Consider the following 27,127-nt stretch of genomic DNA (forward strand, 5'->3'; position numbering starts at 1 on the left):
CCATGTCGTATAACTTCCCACTGGCTTTTAGGTCCTCCACAACAACAGAGTCAATGGATATCTTGGTCAAGTTTATAAGCCTGTCCCGTCCACATGTGTTCCTCAGTTTTGTTCCTCTTTAGAAAGGAGAATGAGCGCTCTGCTGATGCGCTGGTAGCCGTAATCGTGAGCATACGCTGCAGCAGTTTGAAGACCTCGGTGTCAAACTCCACAAAAGTTGCACCAACTCCACAGAATTGCCCCTGTTTGCGCTGCCAGTGGCCTCACTGTGACCCCTGAACGCTTGCTCTTGGCGCGCAAGGTACAGGGCTGCAACGATGAGTCTCATTAAAATATCCCGGTGTTTCTTCACCTGCTCATTGTGCTTCTTTGTGCTCAGACTTTTTGCCAAATCCAGAGCCTCGTTAATCCAAGCTTGGCGCTAGCAGCTAGCCACTCGGTGCGGACGTAATTCTCCTCATTAAAAGTCCGAAAACTTTTCTTCATCTCAGTACGGAGCTCTAGTGTTGGTGTTAGCCTGCCGTCAGATTTAATTCGGACTTGAGTTGCTGCTGTAGAGGCAGTTTAGTAAAATTATTTTTTTACTAAATACTCCAAATCTCCACCCTCCATACTTGCGCTTAATATTTTTGCTAGCTTACCAAGTATTGACACAAAACAACAACTTCCGTCATTTCATTCAATGACGTTAACGTACTGTGATTTGATTGGCCTGAAGCCAACGAGTTTGTGGCTTCCCTTAACACTGTCCTGACCAATCACAGGGGAGCAGTGTCGTGCCAAACGCCTCACCTGATTGGTCAATCATTCTTTTTTTTTTTTTTCACGAAGGGAGGCCAGCTCAGCTTGGCCTCCTCACAGAGAACAGAGTGCAGTACCATGTTTTCAACGCTCATTCACCACGTAACATTTAGAGGGGCGCTGTTTTACACATTATGAAACGCTCAATAGTTAATGAAGAGAGACGAGGAGGAGACGACAGGCAAAACACAGAAGGATTACGTAAACTGTTAAAAAAAAGTCTTTTTATTAAATGACGGTTATATTCTGAAAAAAGTGAGGAAGCCTGGCTTCCCTTGGCCTCTGCAAGAAAACGCCACTGATTAGAACATCAGCATACTGTCATACAGTACTCTAAAACTAGGCCTACTCTACATTCCAGCCCTGAAGGTTACAGGGGAAGATGAAGAGTTGCTCTCTCCATGTGGTTCCTCCAGGCCTTTTAGGTTGAGGCAGCTTCTTCACCAAATCACTTTGGGAACATGTGCCACATCATTTTCCTTTATGGCAAATGTGGGTCTCTCCCACTCTTTGTGTTCCCTGGATTCTTGTGAGAAATTGTGCAAGTATTTCGTCATCCTTAACTTTCTCAACCATGCCAATGTAACGGACGCTCCTGTGTTTGGTTGCAAAGTTAATTATGGCAAAGTCACCCACGGACAGATCTGTGTTTCCTGGATCATTTCTCTCATCCTCAGAGCTCTCTTTGTCAGACACATTGCCAAGTGGGACATCACTCTCCTCAGAGCTGAAAACTACGATTTTTTTTTTGGTTGCTTTCTTTATCGGTTTTTCCTTTTCTTTGATATTTTGCTTTTTCCCTGCCAGTTTCTTTTGTCTTTCTTTATAAGCCTTTTCAATTGCCTGCTTCTCAGGAGTATCAGTTAGGATGGCTGTCTTCACACGCTTTCGTTTGGTTTGTGTTCTGGGGAGACATTTGGGAAGTGTCTCACTTTACCCCACCACCACCATTTTAGAAAAAACAACCTCTCTTAGCAATTAAGACTAATCTTCAGCTAGCATCATCACATGGTTTTATATATTGGTAGTTCATCAACATGTATGACATAAGTTTTTCTACCTGAATCAGTTTGCTTTGGCACAACAGTTGATTAAGTTGACAGCAAGAAAATTTACTTTTACATGCAAAAAATATATTTTTGTGAAAAAAACATGCTTACTACAACACAATAAGGTCCTCTCCTTCATGGCCAGTGGGAAATGGGAGGGGCTTGAAAACATAATGGTCACATGACCACAAATGTGTTCCGTTGCCTAGATACAAGGGGTGTCTCACATTACCTCGTTCTCCCCTACATTTTATATTTATTGAAATTTAGAGTTTTTAAGAAAGTAAGTTAAAACATATGTTTTTATTTATGAATATTGGAGGCAATGATCGACCAGGTTCATAATCTGTTTCTCCAGTTTAATTACATGATATCAATCTATGCAAAATGTAATTGTATTTACACTTTTGATACTTGAGTACATTTAATATCAGATACTTTAAGACTTTTACTTGAGTACTGTTCATGTGTGTGACTTTCCTTTTCTTTCCTTTTACTCAGTATGAGTTTCTCATATCTCACATTTTAACAAATACAGTCGAGCTATAATGTCTTTAATCATCCAAAGGGTGAGTCTGTTTACTTTGGCTTTAAACATGCTCCTGAAAGGTTCTGACTCATGACTGTATGATGGGTTTGTCATGTTGACTTCTGTTTCCTCTGAAGTGAAACAGAACTGATCCGTGCAGTAAACAGGCAGCTGGTTTCCGTTTCCCAGCTGATGTGTTGTAAATGTTGTCAGCTGTTCACAGCTGTAGTTCCTTCGTCCTCCTCTGGGGCTCCTGCAGGTTTTATTTTCCCTTTCCAAACTCAGACCGGTTCAGCTGGTTCTGGACTTCTGTTCCTGATTATTTATGTTCCTCTGGTTCTGTGTTTGTTATCGACATGCTGACATGGAAGAGTATTTACTCTGTACTGTTCTACTCTGAAACATCTCTAAGGGACACATTTAGTTCTTATTTTACATTTTTAGTTACTAGTTTCTTTTCAGGTTAAATTGTTCTTATAAAAAACATTAGTTTATATTTAACATCATGTCATTATATTATAAAACCTGATTAACTGTCACAGAGAGGTTTCCTACAGTGTGTAAAGATGTCAAATAAACTCAAACGTGATGACTGAAATGCTTCTTGCATCTTATTGCATCACTGATAATATTCTAATAATATCTGAATAATAAAATAGGTCCAGTTTGCATAAGTACTTTTACTTTTTATCCATTAAATATTATGTAAGAAAAAGTAAACGCATATGGTTAGAAAACTTTATATGTTAAATTAAGTTGATGAAGCGAAGAACACTGAGTCTGCTGCTGATGTTTTACTGCGACAGCAGAGCAAGATCACGAGTGCTCGCAAGGAAAATCAACAACAAGAAAATTCTCACATTCTATCAAAATATATTCACATTATTACAAAACACAAACTTAAAACATTAGAACAAGAAACATTTCTTGGCAGGTCCAGTCCAGGATATTTTTTGCCCTCTGCACATTAAACTGGGTTAATTATTTCTGTCCTTTACTGTAAAACTGTTTATTATGTATCCCAGTAAAGACTTAATAAAGGACTGTGTGTGTCCTCTTCTTCGCTCTGTCAGTATTCAGTATTCATGTTGTGTTTTTATAACCCTGTGCTCTGTGTTCTTGCAGCAGTTTGGTGACGAATGAAGAGTGATGATGTCAGGAAAGTGAAACTTAAGGAATGTCTCAGTCAAAGGTATAAGAGCAGCAGAGATGAGACATTCCTGGGCACAATCAAACCGAGGATGGGTGTTCAGGGACTGACCACATTCTTAGAGACTCACCAGCAGATCTACCGGGACGTCCAGTTCCGGATGAGCCGTCTGGTGATCGATGGCTGCAACCTGCTCCACTTGCTGTACTTTGACTCAGGTAGGACAGAAAGTATTCTGCTGGACTCCACAGGTGCTCCAGGTCAGAAATACTTAACTTTTACTCTCATCTGACAGCTACTCTGCAGAGTCATTGTTTAAACAGTTTAATTTAAACTCTAATTTGATTGTCAGGTATTTTTTGTGAGGTGTTGTAGTTCATTTAACCTACTCTATAACTATAACTACTCTATAACTACTACTCTATAACTATAACTACCTATAAATCTGGTGGGAAGTTTAATCCATGACAGTGCATCATATTTAATAAGCTGATCATTGGTGCCTTGAACACAGAAGTGTATGATATAATCAGCAGCTTATTTATGTATAATAAACAGCTGTAACTCTACAGTGTGTTTATCAGTTTAGCCCATCAACGCCCAAGTGACAGCAGCCCATCCGGTTACTTAGTCTTTGCGTCATGCCCTTTCTGTGTCAACAGTGTGACCGGCTCTGAATGCAGATTCTAGGTGTCTGCCAGTTTAATAGCATAAAATAAGAATATCATGTGGATTTTTAGCTTTTAGGAGCCCAAATCTGATGGTCAGAGGTGAACAATCATGTTATATTGTAGTCGATCTACGTTCGGCATCATTATATAAAAAATGAAGTAACAGTGGCTGAGGTTCGGTCTGCGCCTGACACACAAAACTACTTTATTGGGTCCAGGTAATTTTTCTGTCATCTGTCATCTTTTCTGTCTTTACATCGCTGTGGTGAAGCTGTCTCTGTTTAATAAGAACTACTCAGTTTAGCTTCACTTGTTAAATTACACTTTTTATGAAGTTCATCATTAGAAAGTAGCTTCAACGTCAGCTCAGTTTTATATGTGTTATTAACATTAAAACAGCCTCCGCCCCAACACTCAGTGTTGCCAGATCAGATTGACAGTTTCCAGCCCAATCACATCTTAGAACCCGCCGAATCCAATAAAAACCAGCCTAAACTATGATGTTGCCAGACACCTGTGTAAACCCGCAAAATCATAACCCATGCAATAGAAAACACATCCAGAGCTTCATATCTGCATCAAATAACCAGACATACATGATAGATAAATACCAACAAGAGCGCAGTAAATCAACCATAGGCTACACAAATTGCAAAATGAACCTCTGGCATCCTGGTACCAGGCCCAGATTATAATAATGCCAGCTGCACGTAAAAAGATGCACTTTTAAGCCGTGTAGGCCTAATACATTTCATTATTTACATCACAAATTTTTTTTTTTCCGATTTTTCACCATATTTTTTCAACTGTAGTCTATTTTGTTTTTTTGTAGATTACAGGGAGTTCTTCTGACTTCAGCGTACATTATTTAATACAGGCAGGAGCAGGTCACCAAATCATAAAGGAACAACTTCCTCATTCCTATCTGGACCAAACTTTACATGTTTGATAAGAGTCCAGCCCTGAACACAATATACAGTCATAGTCACAGTGCCCTATGTTGGACATAGGAAATTACATTTAATCCCTTGCCGCACTGTCCGAAACACAGACAGTTAAGAGATGCGTAGACAATAATCAGGCAATGGGGCCGGGTAAGCAGCACGCCCCAACACGCATGGACCACAAGGGCCCGATTAATTACACAATAGAATTTACACAAATTTATAAGATTATTAAGATATTTAACACAAAACCATAAAAGGGAAGATTACTTTATAACATTTGCATTTGGTGGCGAAGCAAATCCACAATAATAAATCTTGAGTCAGGTTCAGATCAGTCTGCTCCTCATGCAGCGCCTCTGCTCAGAGAATACCTTGTTAGGTAACAAGCAGAACACTATGTTTGTTAGTAACTGCTTGTTCTGTTTCCTTTGGTGGATCGCTCAGGTCTGGACCAGAACCATGGTGGGGAGTATGCTGCGTTTGAGAACCAGGTTGAGAAGTTCATTGCAGCGCTCAGAGCCTGTGAGATCAAACCGTACGTGGTGCTGGACGGAGGCACGGACCCCACCGACAAGAAGCTTGAAACAGTGACGCAGAGAGCTGAGGATCGGATCCAGAGAGCCCATCTAGCGGCGGTGGGGGGCAGCCAGGAGAACATCGTGCCACAGCTGGTCAATATGGTGTTCAGACAGACGCTGGCCCGGCTGGAGGTCCCGGTGGCTAAGTGCTACGGGGAGGCCGACCAGGAGATTGCCGCCCTCGCCAATGAGTTGAACTGTCCGGTGCTCTCCAGAGACAGCGACTTCTACATCTTTGACCTCTCAGCAGGGCTGCTGCCGATCTCTCATTTCCAGTGGGAGGCGCTGGGGCAGAGCGGCTCGCGGTGCTACATCCCCTGTAAGAACTACAAAACCTCCAACATCTGTATCCTCTTCAACATCCAGCCGCAGCTCCTACCTGCCTTCGCCGCTTTGGCCGGGAACGACTACGTGAAGCTGCAGAGGATGGAATCTTCCATCCGCTGGGCTCAGTTCTGCCCAGCAAGCGCTGTGAAACTGAGCCGCCTGGAGGGGCTGCTCTGCTGGCTGAGGAGCTTCCACCAGCCTCAGGAGGCCTTCGAGGCGGCGCTGGGGCTGATGGGAACGCTGAGCGGGAAGAGAAAGGCAGAGTTACTGCAGGGCTTGCATCTGGGCATGGAGGAGTACCGGCTCCCTCCCAGCACCCTGAAGAGGTTCTTCCTCCACGGGACAGCACCTCCATTCCCAGCAGAGGAGGAGGTAAAAAAAATCCTTTACTCAAAGCCTGGTGCAACCAAACAAACACTACAGAACTTGTAGCAACGAAGGCCGACTGTTGCATTTCTTCGCCCAGTAAATAAACTCAGACGTGTTCAGTGAAGCTCTGAAGGTCATTTGACTAAATATACTGACTTTGTTCTGCTCTGTCCTTCTGCAGACGGCGGGTCTTGTCCCAGACTGGATCCGGCTGCCGTTTACGCAGGCCCGGCTGCCTTCAGACATCCTGGACGTGCTGCTGCTGCAGAGGATGAACCTTGGCTACCCCGTGGCCCACGCTGACACACCCAGCGCCTACCTGACGTCCAGGCCGATCCGCCAGGTGATGTACGGGCTGCTGCTGGGTTGCAGAGGGGGGCCGGTTCAGGAGAGAGACAGAGAAGGACTCCAGCTGAAGTTCATCCCAGTCCAGCCAGCCTTCAGAGGGGTCGCCAAGCAGCTGCAGCTCAACTCACTGGACAAGGTGAAGCTTTCAGGGTTCAATAGCCCTTTTTAGAATAAAAAGGCGGCAATGTGCAACCCTGTCTATCTAAAATGGAGACGTAATATTCCTCCTTGTCCAAAAGCTGCCTCGGAGGTAAGCGTAAATGTGATGTGACGTTAAGCTCGAAGTTGGGCTGTGAACAGTGACAATGAATTTGTCTTTAAAATAAGAGCTTTACATTGCACCCCATTGGAGTTTAGAACTGGGTTCTTAGCGGGGGGCTTAATTTGAAAGTAGCGACTGTTCGTGGCTTGCCGCTACAACAACAAGCGGACACAACCAAACAGAGACCGAGGAGACGCTAGCATCTCCCGGATCCCAGCGGCTGTCCAGTTGCTCATCTTGACGTTCGCGGATGAAGTGATGGACTGACTGCTGTAATCAGCTGTTTCCTGGTTTTTAAACTTCCTGGCTGTAGGTCGCAGAACAGTGCAGGTCATCGACACCTCCGCCCATTTTATGCAGGGGCGGGCACATTGAAGCCTCGGATTTAGATAGCTGGCAAGGCGGAAATAAGTGTACCCTCAGAGGCGGCAAATCGCCGGACCAAAACAGACCCCCAATTTGCCGCCCTCTGTCTAAAACCACGGACCGGGCTGCCAAAAGGACGGGCAAATTGGCGGCTTGCTGCCCTGTCTAAAAACGGCTAACGAAACTGACAGGAAGTGAGAGAGAGATGAGGCGACATTTTGTAACACGCTGTAAAACACAACAGTTTAATTTCAAAGCTCAGGAGGAGCGAGTCAGTTTTTATTTTAAGTCCCATCATATGAGCTGAATACTTATTGTTATGACAACATTGTGCTGTCTGTCATATTAATGTTTAGATAAAGTTACAGTGAACTTGATAACATAACTTCACATTGACCCGTCTTCTCCTGTGTGTCGGCTGCAGGCAGAGGCCTCTCAGCGTCTGCAGGTGTTGCTGGAGGCTCTGGGGGTGACGGAGGCCTCTCTGAGCCACCTGCTACCTCAGCTGCGCCTCCTGGTGGCCGTCACCTGCTACTGGATGCAGAGAGCTCAGCCTCGTCCGGACGAGAGGCTGCTGAGGGCGCTGCTGCTGGGTGTGACAAACGGAGACGCTCTGAGACGCCGCGCAGGTATTAAACACGAACATGTCCTGACAGCTGTGGATACTTTGATATCTGGGCTATTTTCTGTCATCACGTTATCTGATAAATCACTGTGGTGTGTGTGTGTGTGTGTTTGGCAGATCTGCAGATTCAGAATCACCAAAAGCTGGATGTGTGCGTGGCTCACGCTTTTAGCCAATGGCAGGCGTGCATGAAGGACAGCATCCAGCTGAACCAGCTGCTGGGCTACCCGTTACCTGAACCACAGATCGCCAAGTGAGTGACAGAAATATTAAACCTAGAAACATCAGATATAATTTGAAAACAGACAGGAAACAGTTTACTGCACAATGAGTCCTTTTACTTTTCATACCAAAAGCACATTTTGCTGATAAGACTTTTATTCTGACATGGTCACAAACGGATAAATCACACAGTGAGAGTCTTTCTTTCAGTTGCTTAAAAAAAATGCAGCTGCTGGCCAGATCAAAATCTGTAAGAGATGGTGGTGCTCATGTTACTTTTGTCAACATGGGGAGCTAGACACAACAAAAAGTCAAAGTTTCTTGTAGCTTCTAGCACAGGATCTGTTTACTATGGTGGCCGACAGGTGCAAATTACAACAGCAAGTTGGGAAACGTTATTGCAAATTCCAAAAACAAAGACATTAACAGAAACACATCAGAATTCGTCAAACGGAAAGGGCGGGACTTGTTGAACCTGAGTCTCACCCTTCCCGCTGTGATTTGCATGTCGGCCACCTTAGATTACCTCTTCAACCACAACTTCCTTTTTATGGTTTTTAAAGGTACAGATAATACCTTTACCTGTACACCAGGACACATGACACATTTTATGATCTAGTTTGTTCCCAGTGTACTGACGTATTTATGACTTCCTGCTTTCATTCATGTCCATGTAAATGTTTGTAGGTTTTTGCTTCATTCCTCAAAATTGATGAAATAAGGACGGATAGGTGACACCTCGACTCACCCAGGTGATGTCCCTGATTCCACCCTGGCTCTTGTTTGATCTCTGTCTTGTCCTTCTGTTGCTGTCCAGGTTGTATGAGGGGATGTTGGTCCACAATCTTGTACACCAGATGAGGACAAGAAAAATGAAGTGGCTGAAGTACAACCCCTCAAGTGTGAAACAGTACAAAGCCATGCTGTCTGTCGTCCACCAGTCTCTCAGACAGGAAGTGTCAAAACCCTCAGTCACTCAGACGACACCAACGTCTCCACGCCAGCAGCATCAGGGTGACCTGACCGCCAGCCTGCAGCAGCTCTTCCTCCAGTACGAAGATGACGAGGAGACTGCAACTGAAGCCTACAGCGTGGTCAGAGCACTGCAGGACCAAGAGCTGGATGACTTGCTGTCGGTGAGAACTCGTTACAGAGCCAGAGAGAGAATCAACTCTGGCAAAAACCCAGACCTGGTCCTAAAGAAGGAGCGCAGGGGGGTGGACATAATGTGAGCCGAGTCGTCCAGTTCAGGTTTTCGATTTCTGGACAAAGACCCCAGTTCTGACTTCAGTCCACGTTTTAAGTAAAGATGTGCAGAGGAATTTCTGGCCACTAGGAGGCAGTGTAACATGTAAACACAGTTAAACACAATTTAATGCTCCTTTTCTGATCTGTGGTGATGTTTTAACATCTGAATCAACATTAGGTTGTTTTTTATAGATTTTTTTTAACCGACTATGATTATCTATCTTTGTAAAAAAAATCTTTTGCATTAATTTCTGAACTACTTGTGATAAATCTTTATATTTGTAAATGTTTTTCTGTTAAATTCTTATTCGTATTTTGCACAATGAATCCAAGAATTAAGGAATACACGTTAGGAAATCTTAAATCTCTGTTAGTGTGTTTTTACTGTGTATTTATCAGGCTGTGTTTTATGAAGGGTGTGTGAGAAATAAACTTTGTTCTGCTGATAAAACCTGTGTGGATATAAAATGATTGTTGATGATGTCAGGAGGGTTCAACCTCAGAGGAGACTCTGTAGTAACTGTGGTTCTGGTTTCTCATATCAGAATCCGATTGAGGATCTAGTTTTACTGAAGTGGAGTCAGAACCATCAGTAAAAGGGGCAGAACCATCTAAAGGAGAAGTTTATATTTGCATGTATAGTTGTCAGATATTGTTTTAACATTTAAGTACTTCAGATATTTTATTCTCACCGACTCTTATTTCTTATAATCTCTCCATTATTTTATATATCTATATGAGAAGGAGCGACTGCATCAGATGGAGAAGCAGCCAGAATTTCTGCTTTAATAATCGGCGAACGAATATGTAAATATTGCACATCAGTAGAAATGTTCTTATTTCGAGCACCACTGCTCAGACCGGCCTGTGAGCTCTCTGCTGGTCGTCTGTGATTCACTGTCTCGTATTAACGCCTCCTCAGATGAGTCTCGTGTTGGGCTCAACTATTCAGTAATATCGCAGGCGAGCGCCTGGTGGCCGGGTCTTTGCTCACGGGACCCGGCCAGGCACAGCCGACGTGGGGCCGCCTTCCAATAGGTTCACCACCCGCAGGAGGGTTCAAAAGGGGCCGGTGCTATGCGTTTTGGATGGCGGTTGTGGGCGGGGGCCCCAACGACCCAATCCCCGGACGGTGACTCTGGCCATGGGGACATTGAATGTCACCTCGCGGGGGGGGAAAGAGCCTGAGCTAGTGTGGAAGGTTGAGCGGTACCGGCTAGAGATATTTGGGCTTACCTCCACACACAGTCTGGGCTAAGTGGGAAAAGTTCGGGGTGGCCATGGAGGAGGACTACTGGTTGGGCTCGAGAAAATTCTGGCAAACCATACGGCGCCTCAGGAAGGGGAAGCAGTCCTCCACCAACACTGTTTACGGTGGAGGTGGGGAGCTGTTGACCTTGACTGGGGATATCCTTGGGTGGTGGAAGGAACACTTCGAGGATCTCCTCAATCCCACTGATGCTGGGACACAAGGTTGGGGACTCAGAGGTTGATTAATTCATAATCAAGCTGAAGTCACTGAGGTAGTTCGGAAGCTCCTCAGTGGCAAAGCACCGAGGATGGATGAGATCCGCCCTGAGTACCTCAAGTCTCTGGATGTTGTGGGGCTGTCTTGGCTGACACGTCTCTGCAGCATCGCAGTGCCTCTGGACTGGCAGACCGGGTGGAGGTCCCTCTATTCAAAAAGGGGGACCGGAGGGTGTGTTCCAACTATCAGGCATCACACTCCTAAGCCTCCCTGGGAAAGTCTATTCCAGGGTACTGGAGAGGAGAATTCGGCCGATAGTCGAACCTTGGATTCAGGAGGAACAATGCGGTTTTCGTCCTGGCCGTGGAACACTGGACCAGCTCTATACCCTCCGCAGGGTGCTCAAGGGTTCATGGGTGTTTGCCCAACCAGTCCACATGTGCTTTGTGGACTTGGAGAAGGCATTTGACTGTGTCTTGATTCGGTGGAGTCAGCGCTGACAAAAGCAATGGAAAAACTGAGAACCAGAGTCAACGACAAAACGTCCGAATTATTCGTCTGAAAGAAGGCACTGAGGGCAAGAATCCACCGTGTTTTTTGAGAAATGGATTCCCGAGGTCTTGAACATGGACATGCAAGGGGAGCGGCTGAAAACAGAATGAGCTCACCGCGTGGGACCTCCAGTGGGATCCACCGGCAGACAGGGCCCCCGGGCGGTCCTGGTGAGGCTTCACGACTACACGGACAGACAGAGGATCTTACGCGCAGCAAGAAACAAGGGCAGAGTTACGATGGATGGTCAAGTAGTGTCTTTTTACCAGGACTTTTCTGCAGAGACTGTAAAGCGGAGGCAAGAATCTGCTAGACACACAGAAGGCTTCGGAAAGTGGGGATCAAATACGCTTTTGCGTATCCAGCTGTAATTAAGGTTCTCCCTCCAAATGGAAAACCGATCTCCCTTCCCACAATAAAGGAAATCAACGACTACGTGAAGACACTCCCGACTACCCAATGACTGTATCAATCCACCTGTAATCAAGTAAATGGTATCATCCGCCTCAAAAATGATTGCTCATACAAATGAATAAAGAACAACTCGCACAATGGGCAGTGAGTACTATATAACATTAAGATAGCTACTGTTCATCTTAAATTTAAATACACTTGTACATGGGTATTTCTCAGTTTACTTGTTTACTACTATCATATACACAGTCGTTGACGTGCTGGCATTATGATAAGGACATAATCCAGATGGAGAGACCTGACATACTCTTTTTCAGATAAAAGTCCAGGGGCGGATGGATTCTGTGTACAGTTTTATAAAAAGATGAAAAGCAAAATTAACAAACTATTACAATGTGTGTTCAACAAATCTTTTGAAGAGGATGAACTCCCAAAGTCTATGTACTAGTTCATATTATAGTTATCCCCAAAAAAGGGAAAGATCCAGAACTATGTGCTTCTTATCGCTCGATTAGCCTACTTGGAGTGGATGTAAAAATACTATATATAACACTTCATCAAATAACACAAGACGTTTAATTAATATTATTCACTATCTTAATTTTCATCAAACTCCAAGTGCTATAGTAACGATGGATGCAGAGAAAGCATTTGATCATATTGAGCGAAAATACATGCTTGAAGTGTTGAAAAGATTTGGCTTTCAATCAGATTTTGTTCGATGGGTATCTATACAAAATGCCCACTGCCTCGGTCTCAACAAATGGTCTAATTTCTGCCCAATTTCAAGTTAACAGAGGTACAGCTCAAGGGTCACCACTATCACCTCTGTTGTTTTCTTTAGCTATAGAGCCATTAGAAATTGCTATCCAGCAAACCTCCAATATCAAAGGACAGGTGATAGGAACAACACAGCACAAAATTCTACTGTAAGCGGATGATATCCTCCGGACATAAACAGACACACCTAACTCAATACCTGCGCTAATCAACTGTGTGAAAGAGTTTGGTCAAATCTCTGGATACAAGGTTAACTTTACAAAATCTTAAATCATGCCTCTCAGAGTATGAACCTGACTTTGTAAAACCCTTTCGCTGGGCACCAGATGGATTCACATACCTGGGGGTTAAAATAACACCTAAAATTAGTAGACTTTTTTGCGAAAATGTTAACCCTATGGTAAAACACATTAAGGACAAGATGTTAAGTTGGAAGAAGCTTCCTGAATCTTTTCTTGGCACAGTCAATCTTATTAAGAGGAACATTCTCCCAAAAATTATTTATCCTCTATCTATGCTCTTTATATCTCTGAAGAGAAACAAAATTAAAGATATAAATAAAGCTCTCCCTGACTTTATATGGGCTGGCAGAAAGCCTAGAATTAAATTAGACATTTTACAACTACCAAAAGAACAAGAAGGATGGGGCCTCCCCAACATTACAAACTATACAACCTCAATGCAAGCCAGAATTATCTCAATATGGGCAACTGTTTAACCGAAGCCACCATGGTTTGAGATTGAAGCAACCTCCTCCAAACCGTACTCTCCTGTCAACTTACTTGATAAACGCAGGAGCGAACTACCAATTATAGCGAAAGACAATTTTTTTTATTACTAAAGTGGGTAGTACTTGGAATTCTCTATGGAAATTATTTGGGACTAAACATAAATTGAGTTGTTTTACAAAAATGACTGATAATCCTGATTAAACCAGAGGGGCACTGGATCTAACTCTCAGAACTGGTATGAAGCCTGAATTTACCATATTTATGACCTTTGGGATAGGGGAAAATTTAAAACATTCAAATCATTACAGGCTACATACAAACTACAAACAAAAGAATTTTACAAATATCTTCAGGTCAGACACTATGTATATACTAAAATTGATGCTCTCAATCTTCCAGATGACTTTAACTTTTCAGAAAAGACTCTTTTAGATAGTCTTAAACAAGGTCACTTTGTCTCCAAATTTTATTCCAAGTTGCAACATTTGGTTACAGACAGATTATCATTCCTACGGAAATCATGGGACACTCACAGTTGAGAACAACAATAGACACTGAAATATGGGAGTAAATTTTACTTTTACCTTCGAAAAAATATCCATATGTAACAGATTCAGAGAAATGCTGCATAATATCTTACAAAATGTCTATATAGCTCCATATATGTATAGTAAATATACAGCAGGGGCCTCTCCAAACTGCCCAAAATGTAAGACTATTTTTGGAGATTTCACTGTCTCTGGGAATGTGAAAGGATTCAACGGTTTTGGCAAACTGTATGTGATGAGGTTAGTGTGATAATCAAGCAGCAACTACAACCTAATCCAATATCGTGTCTATTGGGATGTATCCCTGAATCACTAAGATCACATAAGAACACTACATTTTTTGCTTATGTTGGGCCGAAAGGCTGTTATATTACCAAAATGGGTGGGAGATGAAACTCCTTCAATACATCTGTGGAGGTCTTTGTTATCAGACTATATTTCTCTGGAAAGACTAAGATTTGGTATTAATGGTCAGAATGACCTTTTTACAGCAAATGTTGGCAAAGTGTTGGAGTACCTGGGAACTCAGAGTGCAACTGCCTGAAATGTTACACCTAATAAGGACTTTTAAGATCATTGCTGTGGATGTATTCTGGATTTGCTACATATCTCATATAATCTGTATTGACACTGTGCTGGACTGTTGTAATTTTGAAAATGCTCAATAAAAAGAATGTTAAAAAAAATGATGTATGATAAATAAAATTCAAGATTCAAAGTGTTTATTGTCACATACACAGTAAAGAAACATGTTCTTAATTACGCAATTATATTTTTTTCCCTGCTGTCCACAGAATGCCAACAGTGTAATAAAGAAATATATACAACCAAAATATACAATATACAAAGTAAAGCACTTTAAACACACTTTTACGCATGGCACACAGATAAATAAGAAAGAGCAGCAACAATAAAATGTACTCAAGTATCAAAAGTACAAATAAAAAGTACATTTTATATTTATTTACATGTATGTGTTGACTGATAATGAACCCAGTCAGCATATTTAGATATATCAGTAAAAACATACATGCAAATATATATAAAATCTACTTTTTACTTGTACTCTTGATGGTTCTGATTATCAGGATTACTGGTTTGCCAATAGAATACATTCATTTAAAAATGTTCTACTTGGACTCTGATGCATTATGTAATCTGTAAAGTAACTTAAATCATCAAATAAATGTAATAGAGTGGAAGTAAAAACTAGCAGAAAATTAAAATAAGTAAAGTATAAGTTCCTAAAAATTTTACTTGAGTAAATGTACTCTGTTACATTCCATCACAGTGAGTCTTTACCTTTCATAAGACCAATGTGTTTACACCTGAAATAAAGAATAGAAATGTAAATATGTATTACAAATAAAGCAGATATCATATTTTAGCAACATTTCTTTAAACAGTGTTGTAGCCTAAAAGTACCCAACAGTCACCGCTTGAATAAAGATATCATGTTGAAATGTTAGTCTGGTAAAGTTAAAGTCACACGTGAATATTACTTCAAGTATCTGATATTTAATGTCAAAGTCAAAAGTAATGTTGTGGCAATAAATGTACTATTTCACCAAATATACAGGTAAAAATAAAACATATATTTACATGTATGTACAAACTGTTTACTGATCTGTGTTACAACTCGCAGTCATTATTTTGAAATTTAGAGTTTTTAACAAAGTAAGTTAAAACATATGTTTTTATTTATGAATATTGGAGGCAATGATCGACCAGGTTCATAATCTGTTGACCCAGTTCAATTACATGATATCAATCTATGCAAAATGTAATTGTATTTACACTTTTGATACTTAAGTACATTTAATATCAGATACTAGACTTTTACTCGAGTACTGTTCGTGTGTGACTTTCCTTTTCTTTCCTTTTACTCAGTATGAGTTTCTCATATCTCACATTTTAACAAATACAGTCAAGCTATAATGTATTTAATAATCAAAAGGGTGAGTCTGTTTACTTTGGCTGCAAAAATGCTCATGAAAGGTTCTGACTCATGACTGTATGATGGGTTTGTCATGTTGACTTCTGTTTCCTCTGAAGTGAAACAGAACTGATCCGTGCAGTAAACAGGCAGCTGGTTTCCGTTTCCCAGCTGATGTGTTGTAAATGTTGTCAGCTGTTCACAGCTGTAGTTCCTTCGTCCTCCTCTGGGGCTCCTGCAGGTTTTATTTTCCCTTTCCAAACTCAGACCAGTTCAGCTGGTTCTGGACTTCTGTTCCTGTTTATTTATGTTCCTCTGGTTCTGTGTTTGTTATCGACATGCTGACATGGAAGAGTATTTACTCTGTACTGTTCTACTCTAAAACATCTCTAAGGGACACATTTAGTTCTTATTTTACATTTTTAGTTACTAGTTTCTTTTGAGGTTGTTCTTATAAAAACGGTTTATATTTAATATCATGTTATCATATTATAAAACCTGATGCACTGTCACAGAGAGGTTTCCTACAGTGTGTAAAGATGTCAAATAAACTCAAATGTGACAACTGAAATGCTTCTTGCATCTTATTGCATCTTATTACATCACTGATAATATTCTAATAATATCTGAATAATAAAATAGGTCAAGAACCAACAACAAGAAAATTCTCACATTCTATCAAAACAAGTTCACATTATTACAAAACACAAACTTAAAACATTATAACAAGAAACATTTCTTGGCAGGTCCAGTCCAGGATATTTTTTGCCCTCTGCACATTAAACTGGGTTAATTATTTCTGTCCTTTACTGTAAAACTGTTTATTATGTATCCCAGTAAAGACTAAATAAAGGACTGTGTGTGTCCTCTTCTTCTCTCTGTCAGTGTTCAGTATTCATGTTGTGTTTTTATGCTCTGTGTTCCTGCAGCAGTCTGGTGAGGGAGTGAAGAGTGATGATGTCAGGAAAGTGAAACTTAAGGAAACCGTCTAAGGTATAAGAGCAGCAGAGATGAGACTTCCTGGGTAGAATCAGACCGAGGATGGGTGTTCAGGGACTGACCACATTCTTAGAGACTCACCAGCAGATCTACCGGGACGTCCAGTTCCGGATGAGCCGTCTGGTGATCGATGGCTGCAACCTGCTCCACTTGCTGTACTCAGGTAGGACAGAAAGTATTCTGACTGTAGTGCTGGACTCCACAGGTACTCCAGGTCAGAAATACTTAACTTTTAATCTGATTGCTCTCATCTGACAGCTACTCTGCAGATTCATTTTTTAAATAGTTTATTTAAACTCTAATTTGATTTTCAGGTATTATTTGTGAGGTGTTTTAGTTCATTTAACCTACTCTATAACTATAGTTATAACTATAACTAGTGGAGTAGTTTAATTTCAATGCATCATATTTAATAAGCTGATCTCATTGCAGCTTGTTTACTTGTAATTAACAGCTGTAACTCTACAGTGTGTTTATCAGTTTAGCCCATCAACGCAGCCCATCCGGGTACTTTGTCTTTGCGCCATGCCCCGCCCCCTTTCAGTGTCAACAGTCTGACTGGCGCTGAATATAGATTCTGGGTCTCTGCCAGTTTAATAGCATAAAATAAGAATATCATGTGGATTTTTAGCTTTTAGGAGCACAAATGTGACGGTCTGAGGCGAACAATCATGTTATGTAGTCGATCTACGTTCGGCGTCATTACATAGATATAGAAAATGAAGTAACAGTGGATGAGGTTCAGTCTTCGCCTGACACACAGAACTACTTTATCAGGTCCAGGTCATTTTTCTGACATCTCTGGTCTTTTCTGTCTTTACACCGCTGTAGTGAAGCTGTGTCTGTTTTAATAAAAACCACTCGGTTTAGCTCCACTTGTTACGTAACGCTCAAGTTCATTATTAAAAAGTAGGTCAGCTCTGTTCTGTGTGTTATTAACATTAAAACAGCCCCCCCCCCGTCTGTTGAGCGGAGAGGCTGCGCAACCAAACTCCATTGTAAAATCAGGAGTTTTAAGGTCGGGCATATTTTTCACTGTAAAAACTGTAGTTACATCTTTACAAAGGCTCTTTTTTGATGCACTTCGATCTACAGACACAATCGGCACATATGTCATTCAGTCAGTGATATCAGTAACTGACCTGTGACGAGGTGTTGACACGTATTGACCGGTCAGGTCACAGGTCTCTTCTCTTCAATCTGGCGCCAACACTAGCGTTTGTTTTTAAAGGGGGCGTGATCGCAAAAAATACAACGTCTGTAACGTTCTCAAATCCGGCGAAACACGGAAGTAAAGCAGCGCCGCCATTACTGCGGTGCTTTGCTGCTAAGGAAGTAGCGTGTTGGTCCTGTAGCGGTTGTTGAAGACGTTAGCTGTTGATGCGAAAATGTTCTTCTATTTCTTTTTTTTTTTTAGTACGTATGCTGTTCAATAATGCCGGGAAGAACATGTTGTGAGACCAGGCGGCAATTTGGGACATGCGATTAATTCCTCCCTCAAAAAACCCGGGATGAAAATGTCACAAACTTACCCAGCTTCTCGGTGAATTCTCTGGCATCCTGCTGGGCAAAAGTTGTCTTCTGCAAGTGAAGTTGTTGCGGCGGAGGAAACGATTCAGCCAACCAGCACTCACAGATAACTCCTCATCTCTGCTGTCACTCACGGTGGCGGACATTTGTTTCTCCGTCGCCCTGATCATCTTTGGGGACACTCTCTCGTGGCGTGCCCGTTTGCTGATAACTCACCCCCGCATGTATCTCAGGCTCCTCGCTAGCCTTCTTCATCCCTCCAGCAGGCAGCCTGGCCCTGTTGCTGTCCTCCTCAGACAGACGCTGAAGCTCAGTTTCTCCTCTGGTCGACAGAGAAACGTCTAACTGCTGCTTCTCCCGAGTTTTCCTCTGCATATTTTACGACTGAAAGTTTGAATTTTAAGTTGTACTTTTTATTTTTTTGCTGCATCGGAGCCATGGCGATCATCAGTGTGATACTGACAGAAAGCAGCACAACACGTGAAAAAGGCGAAGAAGAAATAACGTGCAGTGTCAGTGGTGGTCACGTCTCCTTCTTTAATTAAAAAATAATAATAATAATTAGACCCGACATTTATTTGGTACCGGCGGTTACTTATCAAAATATACACCTGAATCCGGCGTTTAAAGTCACCTGACATTTTCACGAGCAGGGTGCTTCCATTGAAAATCCATTAGAGGGCACCGGCAAGTCACAGTCCGCAGCCACGCAGTAATGGCGGCAGGCAAGATGGCGGCGCCCATAGATTTCGCGCCGGATTTGTGTATATGGTCAGTGTACAGGTCGGCACCAAACTACAGGATGTGTTTTATAATGTTTTCATGAGTGATTACAGCTGCTATTGTATGTAACTCTGTTACTGTGATGATACATGACAGTTAAAGATTAAATCTGTGTATAATAACCACATCCTGGCATGTAAATGTGACAGCTGTAAACACTCATAAAACATTATAAAACACTTCCTGTGGTTTGGTGCCGACCTGTACACTGAACATATAAGGAGTAGTTGACGTTTAGAATCATCAGAGAACGTTATAGATGGTGTTTTTGGTTTCTATCTGTTTCCTGAATATATCCGTACGTGTGTGAATGTGTAAATGAGAGACATTAACTTATAGCACTTTGTAGAAGGAGCTTTATAAAGTTCACTCCATTAGTTAATGGGATGGAGCTGCCTGCTCCGATATGGTGGCAACGTCAATGTATCGCAGTGGGCCAACCCGCTCAGTGAGGCGTCTATAGAGCTCAACAGTGAGGTTCCGGAAGTGAAAATGCCATTCATATTCTGCATAGAGATTTTGATTATTGACCATAATGTCGTAACCATCGAAAGTAGACCTACCACGAGTTATGAGATTGTAAAACGATGGTATATGATCCTGTAGAAGCCACAAGTCCATATGATATCAATCTTCTTTTGAGAAAAACACATTTTATTTGCGATGTCATGGAAAAGTACTACACTACCCACAATCCTATAGCGACATTTCTGATTGGCGGAGCTCGCTGTTACCATGGAAATGTTTACCAAACCCGCAAATTTATGTTAGTTACTGCTCCCACTGAACTCTATGATCGTTTACCACAGAGCTGCCACGATTTCACTTTCTGACCTACTGAGTTTTTTTAGTGATGAGAAGAGTTTTGAAAGGGTTCACCCGAACATGAAATCCGCGTGTTTAGTAAACATGTCCATGGTAACAGCGAGCTCCACCAATCAGAGACGTCGCTGTTACATTCGCAATGGTTTATGGGATGAGTAGTTCCTTTACTCTTAAGATAATTATGTATAGTCTTGTACCTTTGCTTTTTTCTCCATTTTCCCCAAAAGATTTTGCGCCAAATTAAATGTTTTATGGTCACGATTCATCTCGTAGCTAATTGGCTTTGTTCCAGGCCTAAAACTCTTTACATAAGGATTTTATGAAACGTTAATGGGTTGAATGAATGGGAAATTCACTTCCGGAACCAGAGCCGTTAGAAAAGTGGGTGGTCACTGTTGAGCTCTATGTGTCTATCGAACTATATACCAGATGGAAACATGGCGGATAACGAATATGCCGAAAAGGTTTTCTAGCTTCCGCGTTTACTTCCTGATTATGTGTCCCATTGAATGTGCACAGTAGAGTTTCCCTTTGCTGGCCCTGCCCAGGAGTTCTTAGACGCTTTGTGATGACGTCACAGATTTAAAATGTGAAATGTATTTTCCCACTTTATTGTTTTTCAAAAACAAAAACTCTGTGGATCAAAAATTAATAATGAGAAGAGTCGTACTCGATCTTGTTTGCGGTTCTTGGTTTCCTTTCGACAGTTTCACAGACATATATTGTATAATGGCGACCTGCGGGGACATTCTGTGACCACCAGACTGGAAACAAAACTGATCCATGCCTCCCAGGGTCTGCAAAAAATCTGTTGAATTTAATGTATTAAGATTTTGGATTATTACAGAATATATTATGTGTGTCAAACACACATTTATAAGACTATTTAGTTATTTAACTTAAAACCACAAAGAATATTACATTAAAACATTTACATTTGGCGGTGAAACAAATCCACAATACTAAATCTTGAGTCAGGTTCAGATCAGTCTGCTCCTCATGCAGCGCCTGTGCTCAGTGAATACCTTGATAGGTAACAAGCAGAAAACTGTTTGTTAGTGACTGCTTGTTCTGTCTCCTTTGGTGGATCGCTCAGGTCTGGACCAGAACCATGGTGGGGAGTATGCTGCGTTTGAGAACCAGGTTGAGAAGTTCATTGCAGCGCTCAGAGCCTGTGAGATCAAACCGTACGTGGTGCTGGACGGAGGCACGGACCCCACCGACAAGAAGCTTGAAACAGTGACGCAGAGAGCTGAGGATCGGATCCAGAGAGCCCATCTAGCGGCGGTGGGGGGCAGCCAGGAGAACATCATGCCACAGCTGGCCAAGATGGTGTTCAAACAGACGCTGGCCCGGCTGGAGGTCCCGGTGGCTAAGTGCTACGGGGAGGCCGACCAGGAGATTGGCGCACTCGCCAATGAGTTGAACTGTCCGGTGCTCTCCAGCGACAGCGACTTCTACATCTTTGACCTCTCAGCAGGGCTGCTGCCGATCTCTCATTTCCAGTGGGAGGCGCTGGAGCAGAGCGGCTCGCGGTGCTACATCCCCTGTAAGAACTACAAAACCTCCAACATCTGCATCCTCTTCAACATCCAGCCGCAGCTCCTACCTGCCTTCGCCGCCTTGGCCGGGAATGACTACGTGAAGCTGCAGAGGATGGAATCTTTCATCCGCTGGGCTCAGTTCTGCCCAGCAAGCGCTGTGAAACCGAGCCGCCTGGAAGGGCTGCTCTGCTGGCTGAGGAGCTTCCACCAGCCTCAGGAGGCCTTCGAGGCGGCGCTGGGGCTGATGGGAACGCTGAGCGGGAAGAGAAAGGCAGAGTTACTGCAGGGTTTGCATCTGGGCATGGAGGAGTACCGGCTCCCTCCCAGCACCCTGAAGAGGTTCTTCCTCCACGGGACAGCACCTCCATTCCCAGCAGAGGAGGAGGTAATAAAATCCAACAAACTAGCCACAGTCAGTTAGCAGGACTGGGTTTTGGTTTGTATGGACATCATAACAGACATTTAATCAACAAATGAAGAATCTGTTAACTGACCAAGTAAATCATAATGAATGTTACGGTTAGTTGCAGTCCTGATCTGAGCCTGGTGCATGTTAATGCAACCAAACAAACACTACAGAACTTGTAGCAACGCAGGCCGACTGTTGTGTTTCTTCACTCAGTGAATAAACTCAGACGTGTTCAATGAAGCTCTGAAGGTCATTTGACTAAATATACTGACTTTGTTCTGCTCTGTCCTTCTGCAGACGGCGGGTCTTGTCCCAGACTGGATCCGGCTGCCGTTTACGCAGGCCCGACTGTCTTCAGACATCCTGGACGTGCTGCTGCTGCAGAGGAAGAACCTCGGCTACCCCGTGGCCGACGCCGACACGCCCAGCGCCTACCTGTCGTCCAGGCCGATCCGCCAGGTGATGTACGGGCTGCTGCTGGGTTGCAGAGGGGGGCCGGTTCAGGAGAGAGACAGAAAAGGACTCCATCTGAAGTTCATCCCAGTCCAGCCAGCCTTGAGAGGGGTCGCTGAGCAGCTGCAGCTCAACTCACTGGACAAGGTGAAGCTTTCAGGGTTCGATGAAACTGACAGGAAGTGAGAGAGAGACGACAGGCGCCATATTGTAACACGCTGTAAAACACAACAGTCTAATTTCAAAGCTCAGGAGAAGCGAGTCCGTTTTTATTTTAAGTCTCATCATATGAGCTGAGTACTTATAGTTACGACGACACTGTGCTGTCTGTCATATTAATGTTTAAATAAAGTTACAGTGAACTTGATAACATAACTCCACACTGACCCGTCTCTTCCTGTGTGTCGGCTGCAGGCGGAGGCCTCTCAGCGTCTGCAGGTGTTGCTGGAGGCTCTGGGGGTGACGGAGGCCTCTCTGAGCTGCCTGCCTACTCGACTGCGCCTCCTGATGGCCGTCACCTGCTACTGGATGCAGAGAGCTCAGCCTCGTCCGAACGATAGGCTGCTGAGGGCGCTGCTGCTGGGAGTGGCGAACAGTGACGCTCTGAGACGGCGAGCAGGTATTAAACACAAACACGTCCTGACAGCTGAGGACACTCTGGGTTATTTTCTGTCATCACGTTATCTGATAAATCACTGTGGTGTGTGTGTGTGTGTGTTTGGCAGATCTGCAGATTCAGAATCAAAAGCTGAATGTGGGCGTGGCTCATGCCTTCAGCCAATGGCAGGCGTGCATGAAGGACAGCATCCACCTGAACCAGCTGCTGGGCTACCCATTACCTGAACCACAGATCGCCAAGTGAGTGACAGAAATATTGAACAAAACCTGCTGAGTTTTCAGTTATTCTGACATGGTCACAAATGGGTACTTCACCTTATCACTCTGTTATTAAAACAGTGAGAGAAACTTTCTTTCAGTTGCTGCTGGCCAAATCAACATCTGTAAGATTGGAGATGGTGGTGCTCATGTCACTTATGTCCACAGCGCTTTATGCTTCATTCTTCACAAAACAATGAAATATTAGCTGATCCAGCTGATGTCCTTGTCCCTGATCTTGTCCTTCTGATGTTTTTCAGGTTATATGAGGGGACAGTGGTCCACAATCTTGTCCACCAGATGAGGACAAGAAAAATGAAGCGGCTGAAATACAACCCCTCGAGTGTGATACAGTACAAAGCCATGCTGTCCGTCGTCCACCAGTCTCTCAGTCAGGAGGCAACAAAACCCTCAGTCACTCAGAAGACACCGACGTCTCCACGCCGGCAGCATCAGGGCGACCTGACCACCAGCCTGCAGCAGCTGTTCCTCCAGTACGAAGACGACGAGGAGACCGCGACTGAAGCCTACAGCGTGGTCAGAGCAGCGCAGGACCGAGATCTGGATGGCTTGCTGTCGGTGAAAACTCGTTACAAAGCCAGAGAGAGAATTAACTCTGGCTACAACCCAGACCTGGTCCTGAAGAAGGAGCTCAGGTGGGTGGACGTAATGTGAAGTGAGCTGTCCAGCTCAGAGGTCAATTTCTGGACAAAGACCTCAGTTCTGACTTCAGTCCACATGTTTTAGTATTTTCATTATTTCGTCAGTGAACCTCTATAAAGATGAATTTCTGTCCACTAGAGGGCAGTGTAACATGTAAACACAGTTAAACATGAGTTAATGTTCCTGCTCTGATCTGTGGTGATGTTTCAACATCTGAACCAACATTCGGTTGTTTTTTATAGATTTATTTTAATTGACTCTGTATTTATCTGTCTTTGTAAAAAAATAAAAATCTTTTGCATTCATTTCTGAACTACTCATGTTAATATTTGTCATATTTGTAAATATTTTGCTGTTTAATTCTTCAATGTTTTTTGCACAATGAATACAAGAATGAAGGAATACACGTTAGGAAATCCTAAATCTTTGTTAATGTGTTTTTACTGTGTATTTATCGGGCTGTATTTTATGAAGGGTGTGTGAGAAATAAACTTTGTTCTGCTGATAAAAACCTGTGTGATTATAAAATGATTGTCGATGACATCAGGAGGGTTCAACTTCAGACCAAACTCTGTAGTAACTGTGGTTCTGGGTCCTCATATCAGAATTGGATCGAGGATTTTGTTTTACTGAAGTGAAGTCGAAACCATCAGTAATAAGAGACAGAACCCTCTAAAGGAGAAGTTTATATACGAGACATACATACGAGACTTTTACAGTCATTATTCCTGATAATAAACTGAGGGTATCCTTCTGTATTTCAAAGTAAAGGATGACATGAGAGAAAAAAAACTAAAAACATCCATGAGTATTCCAAGATTCATATACTGCTGAACTCAGTACTTCCTAGACTGCTTACATGCATAATATGAAGTACTTTTACTGTGTACTTTTTGAGTAATACTTTGACATAACCCCCATGAAGTCATCATTCACATTTAATTCAGTTAATTTTATGGTAAAAGTACAGAATAGAAATCAATAACACTTGAGCTGAGGTGTCCAAATTACCTTAATTCACCCAATTACAATATTAAAGTAATATAACTTGATTACACTCTGTTAGTATTGCAATAATAACAAATAAAGACGACAGAAATGAAATATCAATAGTTACCTTTTTTAATTCTATTAACAATTGATTATTTGTGTTTGTACAATTAGTATTTGTTTTATTTTAATTTTAGCCTCTTTTGACAAGACTGATTACAGGAAACAGTAAAGGATGCCGGCCAGCGAAGGCAAAATCTCTTTATACTGGACGCCTGCTTTAACAACTGAGGTAAACAACGTTCAGTTATATAATCATTCTCAGGTTGGATCCAGGTAAACCAGCAAAATAAGTCCCGCCCACAGATTTTCCTGACGAATGCCGGTGGTGCGCCCTAAAGGGGCGGTCTCGCTCTTTTCCCGCGTGATGTTAGTGCTTTTCCCTCCAAAACTGTAGATGTCTATAATAACAGCTGACAGATCGTAGGGAATAAGCCCAGGTGATGTTCCTTAATATATCAGCAGCTCCACATAGTAACTGCCTCCATGTTGTCTCAGCACAGTAAGTTCTACATATGTGCGGGTAAAAATGGAGCCAGCCTCCCTCTCATGTCCGTGAGATTTGTTTTTGCCTCAAATGTTTCTGAAATAACTCTGAACCGAAGCTGAAAACGTCTCATTTAACTGTTACGTGTTGAGGGAAATTCTGCTGAACATAATCCTTTAACTATATCCAATTAATTCCGCGATGGACGTTATGTTTTGCTCTGTGCACCAAACTCCATTGTGATTTCGTCCGTTTTATCTCTGCCATGTTTATTACAACAATAATGCACAGTTAATAAACGTTGGTCACTGTCTCTAAACAACTCGATAGTTTCGGTAAAATCGGCATGAAACTTTTTTGAAATGTATGTATATTTTAGATTGCCATGAAATCTGGTTAGCTAACGTTAGCTGGTCAGTTTAAATGAGTGGTTATGTTATGCTATGTTAGCTAGCTGACTTTGTTGCAGATGCACTGCATGGTTTGGAAACACGTTAGCAGCGGCTCAGCTGCCTTTATTAACGGGTACTGACACTACAACGAGCTTATAAAGACGTCTGAGTCATTTAATCGTCGTGTTTTTACAGACAGGTTTGCATGTTAGCTAACGTGTGTGTCTGTTGCAGAGTGTTAGCATGACGCCATTATCCTGCTGTGTAATGTTAGCTTGTTAATACTAGCATAGTTACAGCTGAATATCTGAGTACAGCACAGTTAGCTAACAGGCTCCATGTGTTGTGTGTTATAATGTCTGAGTATGTTAGTATGTCAGCATCTAGAAGGTCATTTTGAGCAGCTAAAGTAGTTTAACACACAATATGCAGCCTCATTGTAGCTGCACAGAATGGATTCAGTGTGTTTGTCTCAGTTCTGGTTTAATGTGTGATTTTAATCACTGCACTGACTCCCTGTGTGTCAAAAGATAGACTTTAAAATATATTACCCTTGTATAAAGCACTAAATGTTCGCAGGATTTAATTTGGTTAACTTTTGGTTTACCTTTAAAAACACATTTATTAAATCAGATTATAGTAGATTTTATAGTGCAGAGTGATGTGAGACTCCTGAAGTGATGTCATGCACATGGTTACAGACTGCTGTATCATTCTTTATTATACAATTATAATCCTCTAAGAAATCCCCTTTTTACTGGATGTGTCTGTACTCTGATTACATCTTTTTTTTCCCTGTTATAATCAGAAAATAAATACACACACATATGTAGTCATCATGTTGTATTAAAGTACTTCCTCCTCTCTCCAGGTGAACAGTGGGACTTTTCTTCAGCTTCAGGTGGAACAGCTCTGACCTGTGTGGTGATCAGACCCGGAGAGGAGAGACACCTGGTCCAACAAGGTCAGTGCAGTGGTGGTGCAAAAATTAAAGGCAGGAAGTGTGAGATTTGTCAGTTGCTGCTCTTTAATACTCCATGATCAGTAAATGATTCTAGAGGATAGTTGAGTCTCATTCACAGGTCGTTGAAAACTGACAGTTTGGGTCGGCAGAAGCCACTACAGTGTCTCTGTTGGGACAACTTTATATATTATATAAATGATATAATCGTATTTTATTTAACATGTATATCTA

General features: G+C 42.4%; 2 protein-coding genes across 3 annotated transcripts; both read left to right on the plus strand.

The window, feature by feature from the left end:
* Window positions 1-3,614: 3,614 nt before the first annotated feature.
* Window positions 3,615-9,943, plus strand: LOC115566982 (protein asteroid homolog 1-like). Of its 2 annotated transcripts, none has more exons than XM_030393085.1 (6): window positions 3,615-3,736; window positions 5,587-6,424; window positions 6,603-6,905; window positions 7,822-8,026; window positions 8,140-8,275; window positions 9,062-9,943. In XM_030393085.1, exons 1-6 carry the CDS (start codon window positions 3,621-3,623, stop codon window positions 9,474-9,476), a joined length of 2,013 nt encoding a protein of 670 aa, XP_030248945.1. In that variant the 5' UTR covers window positions 3,615-3,620; the 3' UTR covers window positions 9,477-9,943. The 2 variants fall into 2 exon arrangements, with proteins under 2 accessions (XP_030248945.1, XP_030248944.1); XM_030393084.1 differs by having other exon boundaries at window positions 3,621-3,747; window positions 5,592-6,424.
* Window positions 9,944-16,894: 6,951 nt separating this feature from the next.
* LOC115566983 (protein asteroid homolog 1-like) lies at window positions 16,895-24,514 on the plus strand. The gene is made up of 6 exons (XM_030393086.1): window positions 16,895-17,083; window positions 21,155-21,987; window positions 22,309-22,611; window positions 22,879-23,083; window positions 23,190-23,322; window positions 23,601-24,514. The coding sequence occupies exons 1-6, from the start codon at window positions 16,963-16,965 to the stop codon at window positions 24,013-24,015; spliced, it is 2,010 nt and encodes a 669-aa protein (XP_030248946.1). The 5' UTR covers window positions 16,895-16,962; the 3' UTR covers window positions 24,016-24,514.
* The last annotated feature ends 2,613 nt before the right edge of the window (window positions 24,515-27,127 follow it).

Source organism: Sparus aurata, chromosome 17, assembly GCF_900880675.1.
Source record: "Sparus aurata chromosome 17, fSpaAur1.1, whole genome shotgun sequence".
Classification (NCBI taxonomy): domain Eukaryota; kingdom Metazoa; phylum Chordata; class Actinopteri; order Spariformes; family Sparidae; genus Sparus; species Sparus aurata.

Coding starts and splice junctions, on each gene's coding strand:
- LOC115566983 (XM_030393086.1), top strand. CDS start 16,963: ATGGGTGTTCAGGGACTGACCACATTCTTAGAGACTCACCAGCAGATC. Junction 22,612..22,878: donor AGCTCAACTCACTGGACAAG/GTGAAGCTTTCA, acceptor TGTCGGCTGCAG/GCGGAGGCCTCTCAGCGTCT. Junction 23,323..23,600: donor CCTGAACCACAGATCGCCAA/GTGAGTGACAGA, acceptor GATGTTTTTCAG/GTTATATGAGGGGACAGTGG.
- LOC115566982 (XM_030393084.1), top strand. CDS start 3,621: ATGGGTGTTCAGGGACTGACCACATTCTTAGAGACTCACCAGCAGATC. Junction 6,906..7,821: donor AGCTCAACTCACTGGACAAG/GTGAAGCTTTCA, acceptor TGTCGGCTGCAG/GCAGAGGCCTCTCAGCGTCT. Junction 8,027..8,139: donor CGCTCTGAGACGCCGCGCAG/GTATTAAACACG, acceptor TGTGTTTGGCAG/ATCTGCAGATTCAGAATCAC.